The sequence below is a fragment of the Anarrhichthys ocellatus genome, unplaced genomic scaffold (assembly GCF_004355925.1).
Source record: "Anarrhichthys ocellatus isolate YVR2014 unplaced genomic scaffold, GSC_Weel_1.0 scaffold20, whole genome shotgun sequence".
Classification (NCBI taxonomy): domain Eukaryota; kingdom Metazoa; phylum Chordata; class Actinopteri; order Perciformes; family Anarhichadidae; genus Anarrhichthys; species Anarrhichthys ocellatus.
The window spans coordinates 4977027-4994259 of record NW_022280050.1 but is presented as its reverse complement, the minus strand read 5'-3'; the positions used below and the strand labels follow the sequence as shown (position 1 = coordinate 4994259).

The window sequence follows — 17233 nt, the reverse complement described above, 5'->3', positions numbered from 1 at the left end:
CAATATATAGCATTTTTATTTGATTGAAGAGGAGGATTAATTACATAAAGAGCAGTTCCTAAAATATTAATTTTTCTCTTGTTTTGCATTTCTCCTTTTCACAGGACCACGATTGTACTGCAAAAACAAGACAATGAAACATTTGGTTTTGAAATTCAGGTAATCACATTTTATACTCATTAAGATAAAGTAGCTTACACGTCGATGTCATGCATTTTAATCTCTGATTCTAGAGGATTTTTTATGCTCACTTTATGTGTAAGAGGATCTTTTTATGGAAAGGTATTGACAAATGGTCTCTTGTTGCAGACCTACGGCCTGCAGCTGAAAGACAGCTCTGCGGTGGAGATGTGCACGTTTGTGCGCAAAGTGCAGGAGGACAGCGCTGCTGAGAATGCTGGCCTGACTGCAGGTGAACCACCCACACCCTCTATACAGGCCCTACACAGGCTTACACACATACACAACCCTTATTACCTTTCCTGTGAACATATTGACAGTTATCTCACTTACCACCCATGTCAACACCTACACACACACACACACACACACACACACACACACACTCTGATGCACATATGCCATGCAAAGTCATGTTGTCTTCTCGTAATTGATTAGTTCGTTTTTTGCATCCTCATTTATTTGCAGGAGATATTATCGTCACCATAAACGGGGTCAGCATTGAAGGATCATCTCATCCGCACATACTTGATCTCATAAGAGAATCAACCAACAGTCTAAAGTGAGTGAGAAAAATTCAAAAACTGGTTGTGCAACAAAGCACAAAAAAATCTACTGTATAGAAATAAAAACTATGATTACAGTGCTGTTGACAGTGTGAGTGAATATGTGTTTTGCTATGTGATTCCAGGATGGAGACCGTATGTGGGAACATAGTGAAGCAGATAGAGCTGGAGAAGAGGATGAACCTGCTTAAGGTGTGTCTCTTTGACCTTGCCCATGTTTGTTGTTGACAGACTGCGGCTTTTTGGTTGTATAGCAGCCTACAAACAACTGGCACAAGTAAACCCAGCTGGCAGTAATGAAAGAGCAAAACTGATAAAATGATCTTACTGGAAGTAAAACCCTGATGTTTCTTCTTTTTTTTTTGCCCATACAGCAATCGCTACGTGAGAAATTGGTGGAGCTGCAAGCCCTTACATTACAGGAAAAACGTCTAACGCGAGGTGAGAGGGTTTGGTCGGCTGTCAGACCACAGCGCTTCCTTTCTCACAAGTCGTCTTTCTAAAGCGATACAAATGTATGATGTGAATTCAAGTGTGTAAACTCCAGATAAATTAGATCAAGGAGTTCCCCTGACAAACGAACACAGATGATTCTGAAGAACTTCCTGTTGTACACTTCTCGTCATCTGTATCTTTCTCTCACAGGGGCTTTTGTTATGCTTTCAGGTAACTTGAACAACAGCAGCCTCCACCTCTCAGTGGACTCCTCAGCCATTCTGAGCTCCCCAACAGTCCGCTGTGGCCGGCGTTTTTCTAGTGACAGTAGTTACAGGAGCATGATGACGGATGACAGTGACCTGGCCAGCGTGTTTGGGGATCTGTGCTCTCCCAGCCCATGCAGCGCAGCCAGCACCACAGACGACAGCTGCTTCTTCTCCAGAGATTTCTCCTCACATGACAGCTCCTGCAGGTTTTCCTCGAGCTCAAGCCGACATCACCAATCCATCAGCCGCTGCAGCAGCTCCAGTTTGGCCGGAAGCAGCAGCTCTCTCTCTCCTTCCTGGGAGGACACAAGGATGTCCTCCTTGTTTGGTACCCTGCCCCGTAAAAGCAGGAGAGCCAATGTTCGCAAACACATCCTGAAGTTAATTCCTGGACTCCAGCGATCAGTTGAAGAGGAGGAGATGGGAACAAACACTCAGTGACTTGTTGTTCACATGCTCCGATGTGTCTATATGTTGATATCAAACATGGTTTCTCATGCTCTGGTTGCAGAAAGAAATATACACTGTGATGAAGTGTTTCCCCACTCTTAAGGTTGAGTTAAACCTTTATAAGAAATCTGCTTTTGCCTTCATGGGAACACAGAGATGACAGACATTTTGGGGCTTGGCATTTGTCAATGTCAAAGTTTACTCAAGAGGGTTCTGAGCCTTAAAAGTGCTTGGCTTAGACTTGTGGTAGCACAAAAGCATTATGGAAATATTATGTTGTTTAAATAAATATGTACATACAGTATTACAATGTATATAGATGAGATTATGTGTCCTACTAGCTTGAATATAAAACTGCATTCATTTGAATTGTCTGAACTAGTAGCTGTATTCATGTAGCACCTTGGATTTCCAAATGAGCTTGTGATCTAAAACACAAGACAACAATTATTTTGCAGGTCAGATAGACATTTAAAGTCTTCTTCTTCTGTCACGTTCAGGTACTGAAAACCAAAACCAAAGCTCTCAGTATAGATATTCGCTCGGCTCAAAACAGGATGTGGGCACAAGTGGTGCTACTTAACAGTTTTAATTTCCAACGTTATGTTAGGCTGCGTACAACTGTCAGTGTTCGGTCAGAAACACTGAAACCGTTTCTTGTAAATTCTGAATGTAACTAAATGTGCAAGTTTCACTTTCAGTGGCAAGAAAACACAACTTTTTACAGAATGTCATGCTTTATATTTTCATATCAAATCAAGAAAATATGTCTGCAAAAAAATAAACTTGAAGTCTTACAAACCCACCAGTGTTTTCCCTTCATATCCCAGATATAACAATGCACACTCATTCTAAAGTTCCACGTTCAAAAGGAAAGATGTAACTTGTGCATATAGCAGAGTGGGATACATTGATGGTGATGCTGGTATTACACATCTTTTACTCATACACACAACCTATTATTATTCTTGGGAATGCACTATTGTTTGTTAAAAAATGAAGCTAAACACTTGAGAATAGAAACCTCACACATTTCCTGTAAGAAGTCTCACTTCTTTGGTTTCCTGCTGCAGCTGCTAAAGAGAGAGAGAGAGAGAGAGAGACACACAAACGGGCATTATCATATTATCACATTATGATCAATTAAACAGAGCTTTCCTGCACTTGATGATTACCATTCACAAGCAAGATGACACTGTTTATTTTGAAAGCTGCAAAACCAGGAGAAAAATCATTTAGAAAATCACTTCTTTTTCACTTGCTTTGTGTTATGAAGCAGAACATGAAATGGTTGAATGGAAATGCCTCTTGCATGCAGACAGTATGGAGGAAGTATTCACATCCTTACGTACAAAGACTAAAAGTAGTTCTGCAGTAAAATATCTCCCATGACGGATTATCATAATAACATTGTGCATAAGCAGCTTTTTACTCTAGCTTGTTGGATCTATCTTTAGCTACTTATACACAGTTAGGTAGGTTTCCAACGTAGTGGTGGAACCCCTCCGAATGGTTACAAGATAAATCTGAGGGTTGTAACATGATTAAAGGGAGATGAAAATCCACAAATCTGTACTTTGAGCTTTGTCTAATCTTTTACCTTTTTGTACCTCGAACAGTGCTGATGGTATGTGTTTGAACATACCGTTATATCAGCATTTCAGGTGCCTTAAGATACAATGGTATTCACATTCACTTAAAACGGGGCTTAGCTTCAAACGGGGAAACACTGTAAAGAAAACCTTTAGGAGAATGTTAATCCCAACTCAAAAAGTTACAGAATGAAGGTGGTCACCCAACAGAGATTAGCAAAGCATGAGTACAATCACTTCAATATGCAGATGCCAGAGCCACAAAGAGTCTTTGTTGGGGCAACAACAAAACCCCTGTTCTTTGGTGGTTCAGCATGCACACAGACTTACATGGTACTATAGCACTAGAGAGCACACTAGAGAGCTTGACCTTGCGCTGCTAACTGAAATGTAGGATGGATTCCTTCGTCACTCTTTGACAAAGCAGGATAAGAAGTACTTCTGGTAACATGCTTGGAATGGTGGAGTGCTCACATTTTTATTTGAGAAATAGAGAGCCAAAAAACAGCTAAGAGCATTGAAGCGCTGACTATTTTCAATAGAGGAAAGATAAACAGTCAGATGGAGATGGAGACAAGCACAATGCCTCCAAAGGCCCCGAGGCTCACAGTAGAAAAAGACGCACTCCCATCCCCGGTACTGGAGATCATTGGAGGGATCACTCTTGAGGCCCTCCAGACTCTGGAGGATCCTGAAGAAAGAGACGTGTGGTCGATGGAGGAGGGAGATGACTCCGTGTTCTACAGTGAGGAGGACCGAGCTCATCAGGAAACAAAAGCAAACACATCTTGTGGTTTTGGTGCCGACGGCTGCAAGCTCCTTGTCAACTGTATGGCAGCTGAGGATGAGGATGATACGGAGGACGAATCCATTATGGACGAAGAAATCGCAGAGTTGGAGACGGAAGTGACTCAGCGGGTCATTCTGACTGAGCAAGAAGAGAAGCAACAAGAGCTCCAGAAACCAAAAACTGTACCTATGGATCAGTCAGATCCTGCAGAACCAGGAGCAGAGTCTAATCCAGCTCCAGAGAAGTCAGCGAGCACCTGTGGAGAATCTCTAAACTGCACAATTACAGACATGCAAACACAGCAAAACATATCAGCAGAAAAAGGTAAGAGGAATTTAACATTATTGTGTAGTAACACAGACTGTTTGAAAGGGATGTTTTAGTTTACAGAATGCAAAACAGATTCTTCTTTTCCTCTTCGTTTCAGTGAATCTGCCAGTTGAAAAAGAAGAAGTGACCCCAAAACTTGAACCCTTGTATGAAACCGACGGGGAGCGTTATACGAGGCTGAGCGGGGAGGCGGACGTCCCAGAGCAGAATTCTAGTGCTCAACTCCAGATGTCAGGTGACAGGCAGCTTCAGGTGGAGCCAGAGCAGGACCAGGACTTCGATGTCCCTGTGGGGTTTCATAAGAACTCCAGTTCAGGCTGTTCCACTCTGCCTCTGCCGAAGAAATCCTTCAACCACCTCTCTCCCTCCAAATACGACACCCTGTCCTACCGCAAGATCCGCAGAGGCAACACCCGCCAGAAGATAGAGGAGTTTGAGTACATGGTCGTGAATTTATAAGATGATGGATTTTGAGCTCTTTTAAGGAAAATGAAAACTGCTGAACGGGATCCATAACAAAGCTGACATCTATGCCATGTGGCACACAGTTTACATACTTATTTGTTCTAAAATCTCTGATGTAACTCTCCAGGTGACACACGATTTCCAAATGAGTGCTATTTATATCTGTTGTGTAGTATCTGATGGGGGAGCAAGGCCCAACAACCATGTCATATCTAAGATGTACTTTGTGTTTTGAGTTGATGGTTTTAGGATGAAAACATCTCGTTATGTAAGACAGGTATTTGAGCAGATTACATAAATAAGACGCTCAGGGATTTATAATCCTACTAATAACTAAAACATTGTTTGGTATTAGCGCTGCGGTATCTTAACCTCTAGTAATGAGGGTAAGAATGTTCAAGTGATTACCTAAACATACATACTTACATGTCCTAAAGGCTGGTGGATAAAAACATAATAAAGTGATACATGCTATTAAATCTTTATCTCCATCGTTATATTTTTAGTTTCTTAATCAAATCCATTTCTATCAGTGCGTGGTGAAGGGGTTTGATAACGGGTCACAACATCATGACATCACAGCACAGGTTTATTGCATGTTTTGAACAACACTTCCCTCTAGTGACAAGAAGAAATATATACAAAAGGGACAGTTTAAAAAAAAAAAAAAAAAAACTACACCTAAATAATGCTTAAAACCATAGAAGCAGCTGTTTCAACCACGTGCCTCATCAAACATAAAAGTAAATGACATCTAGAAAAGATGTGTTTTAATGCTAATACATTCTACATGGCAGCCAAATAAACTCAATCAGTCCCCGCAGAGCAAACAAAGAAAGAAAAATCACTTTTTTCCTCTCACATCTAAGAGTCACTGTGTAATCTTTGGCAGTGTGATGAAATGGAGTGTTCTTCTGTAGACAGTCACCCGAATCCCTTGAGCAAACTCCGGTCCACATCTTCCTAAACAGAGACAAGAAGCTCTCTTTCCTCCGGTACAAGTGTTTAAAACCTCAACGTCAGTCCATGGCGATATAATCAAAAGGAAATTAGTAACATTGCACATCCCCACATCCTCTGCTTTTACACCACACACACACACACACACACACACACACACACACACACACACACACGTTACTGCCACTAAAGCGCGTCCCTCCTCCTCTGGACAGTCGTGTGTCGAGTCTGGACCACAGACCGCGCTGTAATGTGAGGCCCCTGAAGGTCTCTATAGTGCACGTTTGACACATTTTAGTCTCGTCACAGAGTGTGGTAGTGTGTGAACTGCCACTTTTGGAAGGCGTTTCTGGTTTCACATGGATTCAGGTGAAGAGCGTCACCCTGAGGCCCCGCCTCCAGGCACATGTGGTTGGACACAAACTCTGCGATGAGGTGCTCCGCCTTCACAAAGTCAAAACATGGAAACATGATTAACTGACAAACGCTTTAGCCTCTAAACGCTCTTTGACTCTACGACACTAGTTTCCAACTGAAAGCAACAGTCCTGTTGTTTGAAGTACAGAGAGAAAGACAAGTGTATAGAAAGGAGAGAGGAACAAAGACAGCAGACAAAACAAACGGCACGCCCAAAGTCAACCTACCAGAGCGGAGTTGGATGATTTGTGGAACCAGCGATGTGCAGGCTTGGCGTTGTCACATAATTGTAAAGCAAAGCCGCTGCCCTTGCCGTGGGGAGCGACACATAGATCTTGCTGGCGAACGTGTCTCATCCAGGTGTAATTAAAGTGCTGACTCTGAATACCGGAGATGGGGAGACGGGGAGAGAGGGAGAGAGGGAGAAGAGTGACAGGATGTAATTATGCTCCATTAAAATACTCTAGAATCTAAAAAGACCACATTTAGAAAGGCCTGGTCTCCTCTTGGACTCCACCCTTGTTTATCGTGGCTTGGGTCCGGACCTGATCTACATTTGTTCCTGGATACTTTTCTCTTGCGCCCGCCATAAGTCATGCCACAGTCACGAGACCAAAATTGCACAATTTCTAAATGTTTTCATCTGAAACGATAAACATTTTGCTATTGTTTCTGTTGCAGTGAAGACACCTACCTGCCTGCTGAGGTCACACTTGTCAAACGACAGAGAGCCGTTCTGCAGAGTGAGGCATTTTCTTAAGCCACGATTAAAGACCTACGAGGAAAAATGAGATGAGAAAAACAACTTTAAGGAAGTGAAACAACAGCACTGCAAACACGTGTTTACACATTAAGAGTGACGCATGACAATGGGTCTCTGTTTGGGCTGTCAGCAGAGAAAACAATAGATTGATGGCGGGAAAGCAAGAGATCTTTTAGGGAAACGTAAACAACGTTATTTTTAACTACATACCAGGCCCTCAGCTTTGACTAAGGGAGCCTTCATATCTGAATACACGTTATCCAGGTACCACTTGAAGCTCTTGCACTTGAGCCTCTTCCTCAGCTCAATCTGCTCGGTGAGGTTGCCGATGTTAACCGTCTTCTTATTCAGCAGGTGTTGGTAGCCGTGGCCATAGAAGAGGTCCTTGTACTCATCCAGCCAGACCTCCGCCACCCTCGCCAGGTTACGCTCCACCGTCTTCTGCCTGTCTTTGGGGAACTTGTAAGGATTCTCTCCTCGGAAGATGTGTCCCACCCGGGAGCAGGGAATGATCTCGATCTCCCCTCCGCACATCCAGATCTGTCCGAATGGCAACGCGGAGGATGAGTGATGTGAGAGAACTTCTGAAGGACTTCACAAACACCAGTGTGGCCGATATTAGATGAGTGATATACCTTAAACGAAATCTCCATGTTCTCCCCGCCCCACACGTCCAGGCCTGGATCGTAAGCACCGAGCTCATAGAAGTATTTTTTGTCGATGGAGAAAAGGCCTCCAGCCATAACGGGACATCTGTAAGATAAGGATAAATAAAGATGCAGCAGAACTAACAATACAATATGAATATGAAAACGGTTTGGGTACCTGATGGGATCGGAGACGGTCATGTTGTTCTTCTTAATGTACTCCTCTGGTAACGCACCCCAGCCAAAAACCAAAGGCCATTTGAAAACACCTCTTTGGAAGTTGTCAACCAGCATGTAACTATAAAAGAGGAAAGAGCCACAGCAACAAATGACATTTCCTTCCACATCACTTCAGATAACACGATCACATGACGCGTACGGCTGCGTCGAGTCACCTCATGTCCTTATCGCTGACGACTTCAATCACCGGGCAGGGCACCTTCTTGCGGTCCAGATAGACTCTCTCCAGCAGCGGCTCCAGCCAGCCCACGTTACATTCGATGTGGGAGTCGAGGAAGGTGAGAACCTCGCCTACGGAAACAAGCCGTCGTTAAACAAATAACCCCCTTGTGCATTCTAACAGTGCAGACCTCCAGAGGCAGCTGTTTGCTTAAGTAAGCACACAATATACATAAGTGGGAATCTACTGAACAATAATGTGCAACTCAGCGGGACTTTTTAAAATGGTAATGCTCTCATGTTCCAGTACTGTATTTGTTAGAAGACTGTTATTCCATATGTGAATATGGAATAATAGTAAATATGAAAACCATACATTAAAGATTTTTTGGAGTTGTTACCTTTGGCTACAGCAGCTCCAGCCAGCCTGGCCCGGATCAGGCCCTGCCGCTCCTTCAGACGAACGATTTTCACTTTGGGAAACCGGGACATATAGGTATCGAGCTGCTGTTTCAGATAGTCTGCCACGAGAGAAAATATTAGAACATGAATTTACAACACTCGCATAAGTCATAAACTGATGATATCAGCTTTAGGAACTTCATTAGTTTGTCCTCCAGAGAGCACTCATAGTTTATCATCAACTGTAAAATGTCTCGCTCCGTAAATAGTCACAACTCTAGTATCTTGAATAACGACATAATGGGATAGTAGATGGTTAAAAAAAAAAAAAAAAGTGCAGTTTTGACTAGGCTCTAGGGTTAAAAGAGACTTGACCCAAAGTAAATCCATATCAAAAACTAAACGTATAATAAAGCAATTAAGAGAATTAAGACCTACAGTCCTACCTCTAATAATGAAAGCCTAGTGTTGTCACTAGCAGTTAGCTGGTGCTTTAGCTGCTGCAGTTGAAGACTTATTGAAAGAAACGTGAAGCGTTCAGGTCTCCGTTACCTTTGGTGCTGAAATCATCCACCAGGATGATCTCTTTGAGGAGGTGTGGAGGAGATCTGTTGAGCACACTGTGCACAGAGCGGAGGAGCGTTGACCACACTTCATCCACGAAACAGAAAATCACACTGGTGGACGGCAAGTCATCGTGGACCAGATTCTGTGCACACCTGGGAAAAAAAACAACACAACAACAACAACAACAACAATTCAGCTTGGCGGTCGAAACACCTTTGAGAGGTCAAATGGTGCAGATGAAGACTCACATGTCAGGCCTGGTGTCTGGGACGGCCCGGTCCACGGGGATCTTGTCGCTCAGGAAGACGTTGAAGTAGCCTTCGTCCCATCTCTTCCTCACCTCGGCATCTTCGTTGCTGGCGACGAGTGCTGCCTGACCAAACTGGCCCACCGCGTTGGCATCTCTGGGAACGTCGGTCAGATCCAGAGAGAGCACTTTGTGGACACCTGGTTTTCTGACAGCAGCGGGAGACTTATCTTTGGAGTCTCCTGCTCGGAGCTTGATTGTAGGTTTCGGGGTTTCCTTCGCTGCCTTCGGGTCGTGTTTCTCCTCTATTTTACTGACTACATCCTTTCCTTTTACACCCATCTTTGGAGATTTCGTTGTTTTAACAGGGTGTGCCTTACTGGCGTCAAGCAGACCCACTTCTGCTCCAGTCTTGACTTTAGCTTCATTCTTGCCTTTTTCCAATTTGTCAGAGTTTTGTAGTGGAGCATGTTTGTTTTCCTGAACACCAGGCAGTACCTCAGGTACCGCCACTTTAATAGAGCCATCTTTTACTCTACCTTTCTCTAATTTCATCCCTTTCGGATCCAAGTTTACCGCTTTCTTCTTTGCAGGATCCTGCTTTGGTGTGACCTTGCCTACGGGGGCTCCTCCTTTATGTTCCAAAGCAACATCTTTGGGGTTGTCAGTCTTGGGAAGATGATCTCCTTGGTGATGAAAGGAGTTTTTACCCTGTTTCTGGCCTTCCTGTCTGTACACATGAGCTAGTTTGTTGCTTGGACCGAGTGGTCCCTTCACAGCAAGTGTAACAGCAAAGTCCTCCCTCTGAACTGGGTATTTGAACCCCCGTCTCCCCACCTGTGTGGCCCGGGACTGCTGTTTGGAGACCTCCCTCTCTCTGATCACTCGCTCCTTCAGCAGCTGACTGCCGTCGTCGTTCATTGACATGCGAAGTGCCACCATGTCCAGCAGCAGCCAAACGACAGAGGCGATAAACACAAACGCGAGGACCCTCCCACTTCCCCTCATGTATCTCATAATCTTCATCATTCGCGGTGTAAAAAAAAGAAAAGAAAAAAGAAAAGAAGACTTCCACGTGAAATACAAAATGTCAAAGTATCATACTGCGTGGCTCACCTCTAAGTTGTAGGCAAAGTTCTCTTTTCTTTGGAGAAGTTATCTGCCAGCGTGGCATGCTAGAAATACTCCACGGAGCGGCAGCTGTAGTCGGTGTTGCCAGTCAGGAATACAGCAGCGTCTGACACCCATAACCCAACACAAAGGTACGACGTAATGTTATTTTAGCATACCGTACCGCTCGAGGCACCTCCAACCGCCGCGGAACATTAACGCATTTGTTTAGCAAAACTTCGCCAAAAGTCTTCGTCACTAACATAAACTTCGCTAAAGTGGTCGGTGTCGTCGCTGAATCGCTCCACGCCACAACTTTGACTGACACAGTTTTTTGTTTTTTTGTGTGAGGACGTAGCGACCAACTTCCACTCTGTCAGTAAACTCTGATTGGACAAACTGGCAGGGAAGTGTCGGCCAACTGCACGGAGCTAACAGCAAGCTAGCCAGAGCTAGCTACAACGGCACAGGAAGTGGGGTGTTTATGGCCTTCAAAATAAAGCGTTCAACGTGCAGACGGAAACAGTTTGTGGGAAAAAGTGAGAAACGCGACTATGCTTGTTGTCCCACCAAAAAAAGGAAACAAAAATATGTTTTTGCTCATTTTCCAAAACTACTTGAGGGTAAACGGACTTCAATAATGAGTCTAAAACATGGCAATACAAATGGACCAGCCTTGTTTTACTACTAGCAGTTGTATTTTCTCATTTTTCTGCCCATGTGTTGTCTTGTTTAGTGTTTTCTCTCAGGGTCACTATAGATTTATTTGTTCTGCAGTGTTTGACCAAGTCACATGCTGTCCTCATGAAGAGATAGAGTCTGCCATGCAAACTTTCCATAATTCTCCAGGACTTCACATGCACATTTGCCTGATATCAGTAGAGAATTGTCAAGTCAACTCAATGGAGTTGGAGGATTCTGGACCCAGGCATCATCCATGTTGTTTTATCATCAGAAATCATTCGGCTGATGACATGAGGACCTTGAGTCGACAAACATGTGGACCTTGAGTTAAGACTGATGTTTCCAAGGCCTACTGACAGACAGGCTGAAGGGTCAATGTGTAGGATATGGCCATCATTTTAGTTCAAAACATTAGAAAATGTACTAACATCATCAACAAAATATGAAGAAGTTGCAGTGTTGATGTTGTGTCAAAGACGTATGCTAAACTGCCAGCCCAGTCTGTCCTGTGAGAGGCAATATTGAGTCACTATAGCTTCCAGTCTGCCCGCAGTCCAACATGAGGGGACAAAGAATTAGAGCTGCTCCGGGATTCTCAATGAAGTTGCAGGTACAGGGCATGTGTGCGTTCTGAGGGTTTGTTTATTGCATTAAATTCAAAGTGGCAGAAATGAGAAAATTACTCATGTTTTTCGGTTAATCCTCCCAGCTCCACCCAGGAGAGGGGGTGCAACTCCGGGAGACCTTCAGTTAGCAGTTAGCTCAAATTCAGCCATCAGTGAAAACCCCAGCATCTGGGTCTGATCCAGGGGTCCGCTGACTGGGCGTCCATCATGGACCTAGCAGTATAGTTGGAGCATGTGGCTAGACTTAACACGTTGCACCTTTTAAGTCAACATGGATGAGAAGTCCCAGCTGGTGCTCAAAATCATGGAACGTTTGAACACCCATAGTTCCATAAAGTAATCTGCTGATGAGGACCATGTGATGTGGTGGAAAGCTCTAGAAGAAGAAACTGAGGTAACCTAGAGTTGATATTGATTTTGTCAACTGCTGTGTCCTAGACCTAGAGTAAAGTGGAAAGCTCAATTATTGCAACACATTCTTTATTATTAGAACTTTATTCTCTAGGTCTCAACCGGAAGTGATTTCTTAAAGTTCTATAGTTTGACGTTGACGTCAAAAAGTACAGCCACGAGCCAATAGTTTCGGCGTCAATCAGCGAGCTACACACAAAGCAGAATGCCCAGTTTGTGAAAAGCTGATATGGTCATGTGACGTGTACCACGATTTCAGTGTCTTAAACAAGTTAGACCTGCACGGTCAACAATGAAAGCGACACACCTTTAAATGTAGTATAACGATAAACCTCTGTGAATAATCAGGAGGCTTTGTGTGCTGTCTGCGTGAACGTCATAGCTAACGTTATTCAATATAGGCGAGTTTATATTTGAACCCCATGCAAACACGTGTTGGCTAACAGCCCCAGCATTGCAACAATGATGGTATAAATAGCTTCATTTTAAATGCAGCTGCTATTTTCATCCTTTAATCTATGCTAAACTTTAGGCTAAAGTCATTAACCATTTTAGATTAGGGAATGTCAACAATGATATTTGACATCCTGACTTGTCAGCTCACTGTGATGTATTTCTTTTTATATGATCTTATCTGTTTGACCAACAACTTGATACATTTAATGTGGAGATCTGATGAAAAATCTGAATTTTGGGTTTTCTTAATTGGTCATAATGAGAATTAGGCCTGCTTTATTGTGAAATATTAGCCCTAGTGTAAACAGAGGGGAAGATATTTATTTAGGACTGCAACTAAAGATTATTTTCATTGTTGTTTAATCTGCTGTTCATTGTCTTGGCTAATACATTTGCCTAATTGTTTAGTTCATAAACTGTTTGTCTGAGCAACAGCCCGAAACTCCAACATATTCAGTATAACTAAAACGGAGAAAAATAGCTAATCCTCACATTCGAGAAGCTGGAAGTTAAAAAAAAACGACAATCGATTAATCAGCTTATCGTTGTAGCTCAATTTGAATGCCTCTCAAACTTTGTTCCTGTATTTAGAGACATTTCAGTCAGTTTGGCAGTGATTTCGACCTTTAACGATATGAAACTAAACAAACAAACAAAACAAAACCCCAAATCGTCATATTTTCTGCTTTGGTGAAGGGAAATCCAACAATACCTGGAAAAGCACAATAACCCTACACTTGTTATGTAAATTGCAGTTTTACCAAAACATCTTTGGTAGCAAAATATGCACATGACCAAGCACAGGAACACGATAGGCAAAGAACATTCTACCAATATCTTAAAATGCCAGCATTTCTCACACACAACACGCAGATGTGGACAGGCACACATGCACAATCACATTTGTAAAACCTGTGTTACTGCAGCCATTAGGCAGTGATTAGTGAAGGCGAAGACAGGTTTTCCTCTTCATCAGCAGGCCTCTCCTGGGAGTACCACTGGCTCCATCCAGCCTATTAGCGCTCCCCAACATGAGGAGGGAGGGGAGTGGTACCTCCCATGGTGGCTGCCCTTAGCCACACTACACACGCTTTCATTAGTGTGTTAGCTAAATGATTGGCCTCAGGACAGCCCCCGAGCCCTGCAGTGCACGTGTTCGCTTATATGTTCCATCCACTGGGCAATTTATTCATTTATTCATCCTATTTCTGCATTCGCACTCATGATGGCATCATTTGGTAAATTTGATTTGTATTTCCTCTAAAACTAGATGGGCACAGCGTTTTGAAACAGAGATGACCGAGCATACAGTCGGTGGAAGTCGATCACAAGCGTATAATTACACAGGATTTCGTTCGTGTGCAAACACACACACAGGTGTATGTGCTTCTCTCACCAATGGTGTACACTGTAGAGCTGAAATGATTATTCCATTCATTGATTAGTCTGAAATCATTTTCATAATTGATTACTTGTTTAAAGCATTTTCGATTGAGCTTCTCAAATTTGAGGATTTGCTGCTTTTTCTCGGTTTGCACATCCATTGATTTTGATTTTTCGGTCGGACAAAACAAGCAATTGAAAGACATCACCTTCACTTTTTCATTATTTTCTTACATTTTGCAGACCAAGTAATTAACTGATATTCAGTAGATTAATTTATAGTGAAAATGACAAGTCGAGGTCTTTAAATTTGACGATTTCTAGTTGAATGTGTGTAACATTTTTGACCCATCTGAATTTTGTGCCTGCGCTCTGAACAAAAGGATCCTTCAGAGGTTCTCGGAAAGAAAATGTATTTTTTTTCTAAGAAAAGTACAAACTGAAAACCTCTTGAGAATAATCACACAACAGCTCTTCACTGCTCAAGATCATTAACTATACCGCAGTGATCTATGGGCTATTATTATTTCAATCTCTGTGACATCCTCTGAGCTTACTAACTTTGACTGTGCCTGTTGACCTCAGTATGATAGAGTGAGTAATTGGGACGAGTGTAAGTAAAGAGGTAGCTCAAATGCCCACATGTTAAAATACTCTGATAATTTACATGTAAGTGCTTTCTGAATGAGTCCGTATAAATACTCACAGCTCCAGCAGTCTTGAGTTTTGAGAGTGGCGAGTCACCCTGACAAGAAAGTTCAGCACTTAATATAAGAAGCATGAAAAAAATAAAAGCCTTTTTTGTTTTGTTTTTTGGTCATAATTGACATCTGTAGCATAAAGCATTATGCCGTTTCCCGTCAAACGGATTACAGAAAATTAGGGCAAATGGAAAACTGACATTGACACTGGCATGTGTAAAATGAGCTAAATGTACTTGTATGATATCTTTAGAACATGTTAATTAGACCCTGGAATTAAAATTACAACAGTTGGTCTGTGTCATTTACATAGAGGTCATGTTGTGCTAATATGGCACTCGTTGAAATTAGACAGCCAGCAACAATATGGTTAAGTCTGACCCACTGACATTTTCAGCTCCAAATTATGCACATTGTGTGAATTAAATTAATTAGAGAATTCATTAAGAAATATGGCTCGCGGAAACGAGAATAATATTTAGTTATGTGATGTAATTTTCTTCCATTGTTAAAGATAATTTGTTTCATAACAGTTCCTGCGGTAGTTTCCCCCCTGTACTAACTATGATGTATGTAATTTGTTATCCATTTAATTAATTATGATTAGAATTAGTGAATGTACAGCTTGTTTTGACAGATGGTTTCCATCAGGGAGACCTTTGCACAATTAACTTATAATCAATTACACCCTATTTTTTTTCTGTTTGTTGCATCTTGAAGTTTTGTATGGAAAATATCCACAGCACATGCATTGTATGAATGCTTTACTTGGAATACATCAAATGAGCAATTATCTATAATTTGCCCGCTAATACAAAGTAGATGAAGAACTTTGATTCATTTCATGCTTTGTGAGATACCTGCAAGCTGGTGCAGACTGCTCACTTAATGACTGCTTCATCCGTGTTTAATTGTTCTGTTTAGCTTCTTATGTCCTCTGTTTGAGCAATTAATGGAATCCTCAAATCAAAAATGTTTCTCCCCTCTACATGAGAGAACCATAAAATATGTATTGATCGCTTTCCTGCATTTTTTAAAAACTCTTTTCTCAAACAGACACCGTGTAATTATACTCACGTTGACTTACACACTTTATTAGCGCCTTGTTTATGTCTGTATCATCTTACACATATTTCATCATTTCAAGGGCTTAATGCAAGCATATCTGTTTCCAAACCTGGAAATGGAAAAGCCTTGTTGTACTTGTTTTAGTCCACCAGATGGAGCTTTAGTTCTGTTCATGTTATGCACTATCTGGTGGGATGACGTTCATTTGGCTTCATGGAGGAATCTGCAACGAGGACTCATGTTGCTTTATTCCAAATGCAATATATCCACATATTGAATAAATAAGCTTGTGTAGTATTGACGTGCACCACAGAAATATTATTTGTTTTTAATGGCTATCGAAAATGTGTGTAAATCTATGTTCATCATAAAAAGAGTCGTCAATGTGACATAGGAGTATATGCATTGTTTTATATGGAAGCATACACATTTAAGTCAGGTTTCTTTTTGTATAATAAACCTGTGTGTGGCTTTAGTAATGGGTTTTAAGCAAATTCTATTCACTAATTCTGTTCCTTTTGTGTTTTTCTTCAGGCTTGGAAGAAGTAGTCGCCACAGAGCAAAGGAAACCATTGCATCTCCTGCAGCAGACAGGTAGAGAAGTCCCTTCATCACATGACTATCTTTGTTTTTCTGGGATCACAGAAGGAGAGCAACGATAAGTCAAACTGCACAGGACTGTGATTTAGTGTTTACCGTGAGAATAGGTAAATTAGAAAAAAACTATTTCGCTGATGATCTAATATTTCACAAAACTGTTGAAGCATCTGCTCTACAGGTCAAAATTAAATTCAATCTTGTTTCGTAGGACCAAATATTTCACCAAAAAGTTGAATAACGCCCCTGTTTAAGGAGTTTAAGGAGCCTTTATCAATTTTCTTTCCCCAGGTGACATGAAGGTGGTACTGATTTGGCTCCCACTGGACATGACTTAATGTCTGACATAAAAAATAACTACATAATTTGTCTCAATCCAGAGGGCTGACTTGGCATGGACAGCAGCAGTCCTAAATGTCACCCTATAATGAGTTCTGGCCAAAGGTACACAGTTAGGACAGTGCCCGCTGGCACCTGGGATGCCCACTGGCTAGCTTTTTACCCCACAGCCATTTGGACAACCCCGGTTTTCTTTGTGAACACTGCCGTACACGATTTGCATCCAAACAAAAAGTTTCCGTATTGTGAATTTTCATTGTGCCCTGGCTATGGAGTCATTTAAAACGGACCACGACAGAATACATTTAGCTGTTGTAGTCGTCTATGACTCACCTCTGCTGAACCTTAAGTTTTATGAAGATAACACATTGATGTCATG

At 42.0% G+C, this 17233-nt stretch overlaps 3 protein-coding genes across 4 annotated transcripts in view; 2 read left to right on the top strand and 1 right to left on the bottom strand.

The window, feature by feature from the left end:
• Positions 1-3010, top strand: part of cytip (cytohesin 1 interacting protein) — a 4293-nt gene extending 1283 nt beyond the window's left edge. Inside the window, exons 3-8 of one of the 2 annotated variants that reach the window (XM_031858279.1) lie at positions 105-159; positions 310-412; positions 649-742; positions 872-938; positions 1121-1187; positions 1413-3010. In XM_031858279.1, the coding sequence (XP_031714139.1) occupies positions 105-159; positions 310-412; positions 649-742; positions 872-938; positions 1121-1187; positions 1413-1891 (865 nt within the window). In that variant the 3' untranslated portion in view covers positions 1892-3010. Of the gene's footprint in view, positions 1-104; positions 160-309; positions 413-648; positions 743-871; positions 939-1120; positions 1188-1391 lie in introns of both variants that reach the window. The other variant, XM_031858278.1, reaches the window with a different exon arrangement.
• Positions 3011-3828: 818 nt separating this feature from the next.
• On the top strand, positions 3829-5995 carry LOC116389802 (uncharacterized). Its single transcript, XM_031858759.1, has 2 exons — positions 3829-4606; positions 4710-5995. Exons 1-2 carry the CDS (start codon positions 4054-4056, stop codon positions 5069-5071), a joined length of 915 nt encoding a protein of 304 aa, XP_031714619.1. The 5' UTR covers positions 3829-4053; the 3' UTR covers positions 5072-5995.
• Positions 5090-10975, bottom strand: galnt5 (polypeptide N-acetylgalactosaminyltransferase 5). The gene is made up of 10 exons (XM_031858758.1): positions 9481-10975; positions 9218-9384; positions 8665-8784; positions 8260-8395; positions 8043-8162; positions 7853-7970; positions 7428-7757; positions 7149-7229; positions 6682-6834; positions 5090-6481 (listed from the first exon to the last, which is right to left on the bottom strand). The coding sequence occupies exons 1-10, from the start codon at positions 10506-10508 to the stop codon at positions 6341-6343; spliced, it is 2394 nt and encodes a 797-aa protein (XP_031714618.1). The 5' UTR covers positions 10509-10975; the 3' UTR covers positions 5090-6340.
• Between the last annotated feature and the right edge of the window lie 6258 nt (positions 10976-17233).

What these genes read in the sequence shown, in the direction of transcription:
- galnt5 (XM_031858758.1), bottom strand. Translation starts at nt 10,508, where the DNA reads ATGATGAAGATTATGAGATACATGAGGGGAAGTGGGAGGGTCCTCGCG. An exon ending in ACCGTCTCCGATCCCATCAG is followed by an intron (nt 7,971 to 8,042) that starts GTACCCAAACCG and finishes CTTATCTTACAG; the next exon opens with ATGTCCCGTTATGGCTGGAG. An exon ending in TAGTCAAAGCTGAGGGCCTG is followed by an intron (nt 7,230 to 7,427) that starts GTATGTAGTTAA and finishes TTTTCCTCGTAG; the next exon opens with GTCTTTAATCGTGGCTTAAG.
- LOC116389802 (XM_031858759.1), top strand. Translation starts at nt 4,054, where the DNA reads ATGGAGATGGAGACAAGCACAATGCCTCCAAAGGCCCCGAGGCTCACA. An exon ending in AAACATATCAGCAGAAAAAG is followed by an intron (nt 4,607 to 4,709) that starts GTAAGAGGAATT and finishes TCTTCGTTTCAG; the next exon opens with TGAATCTGCCAGTTGAAAAA.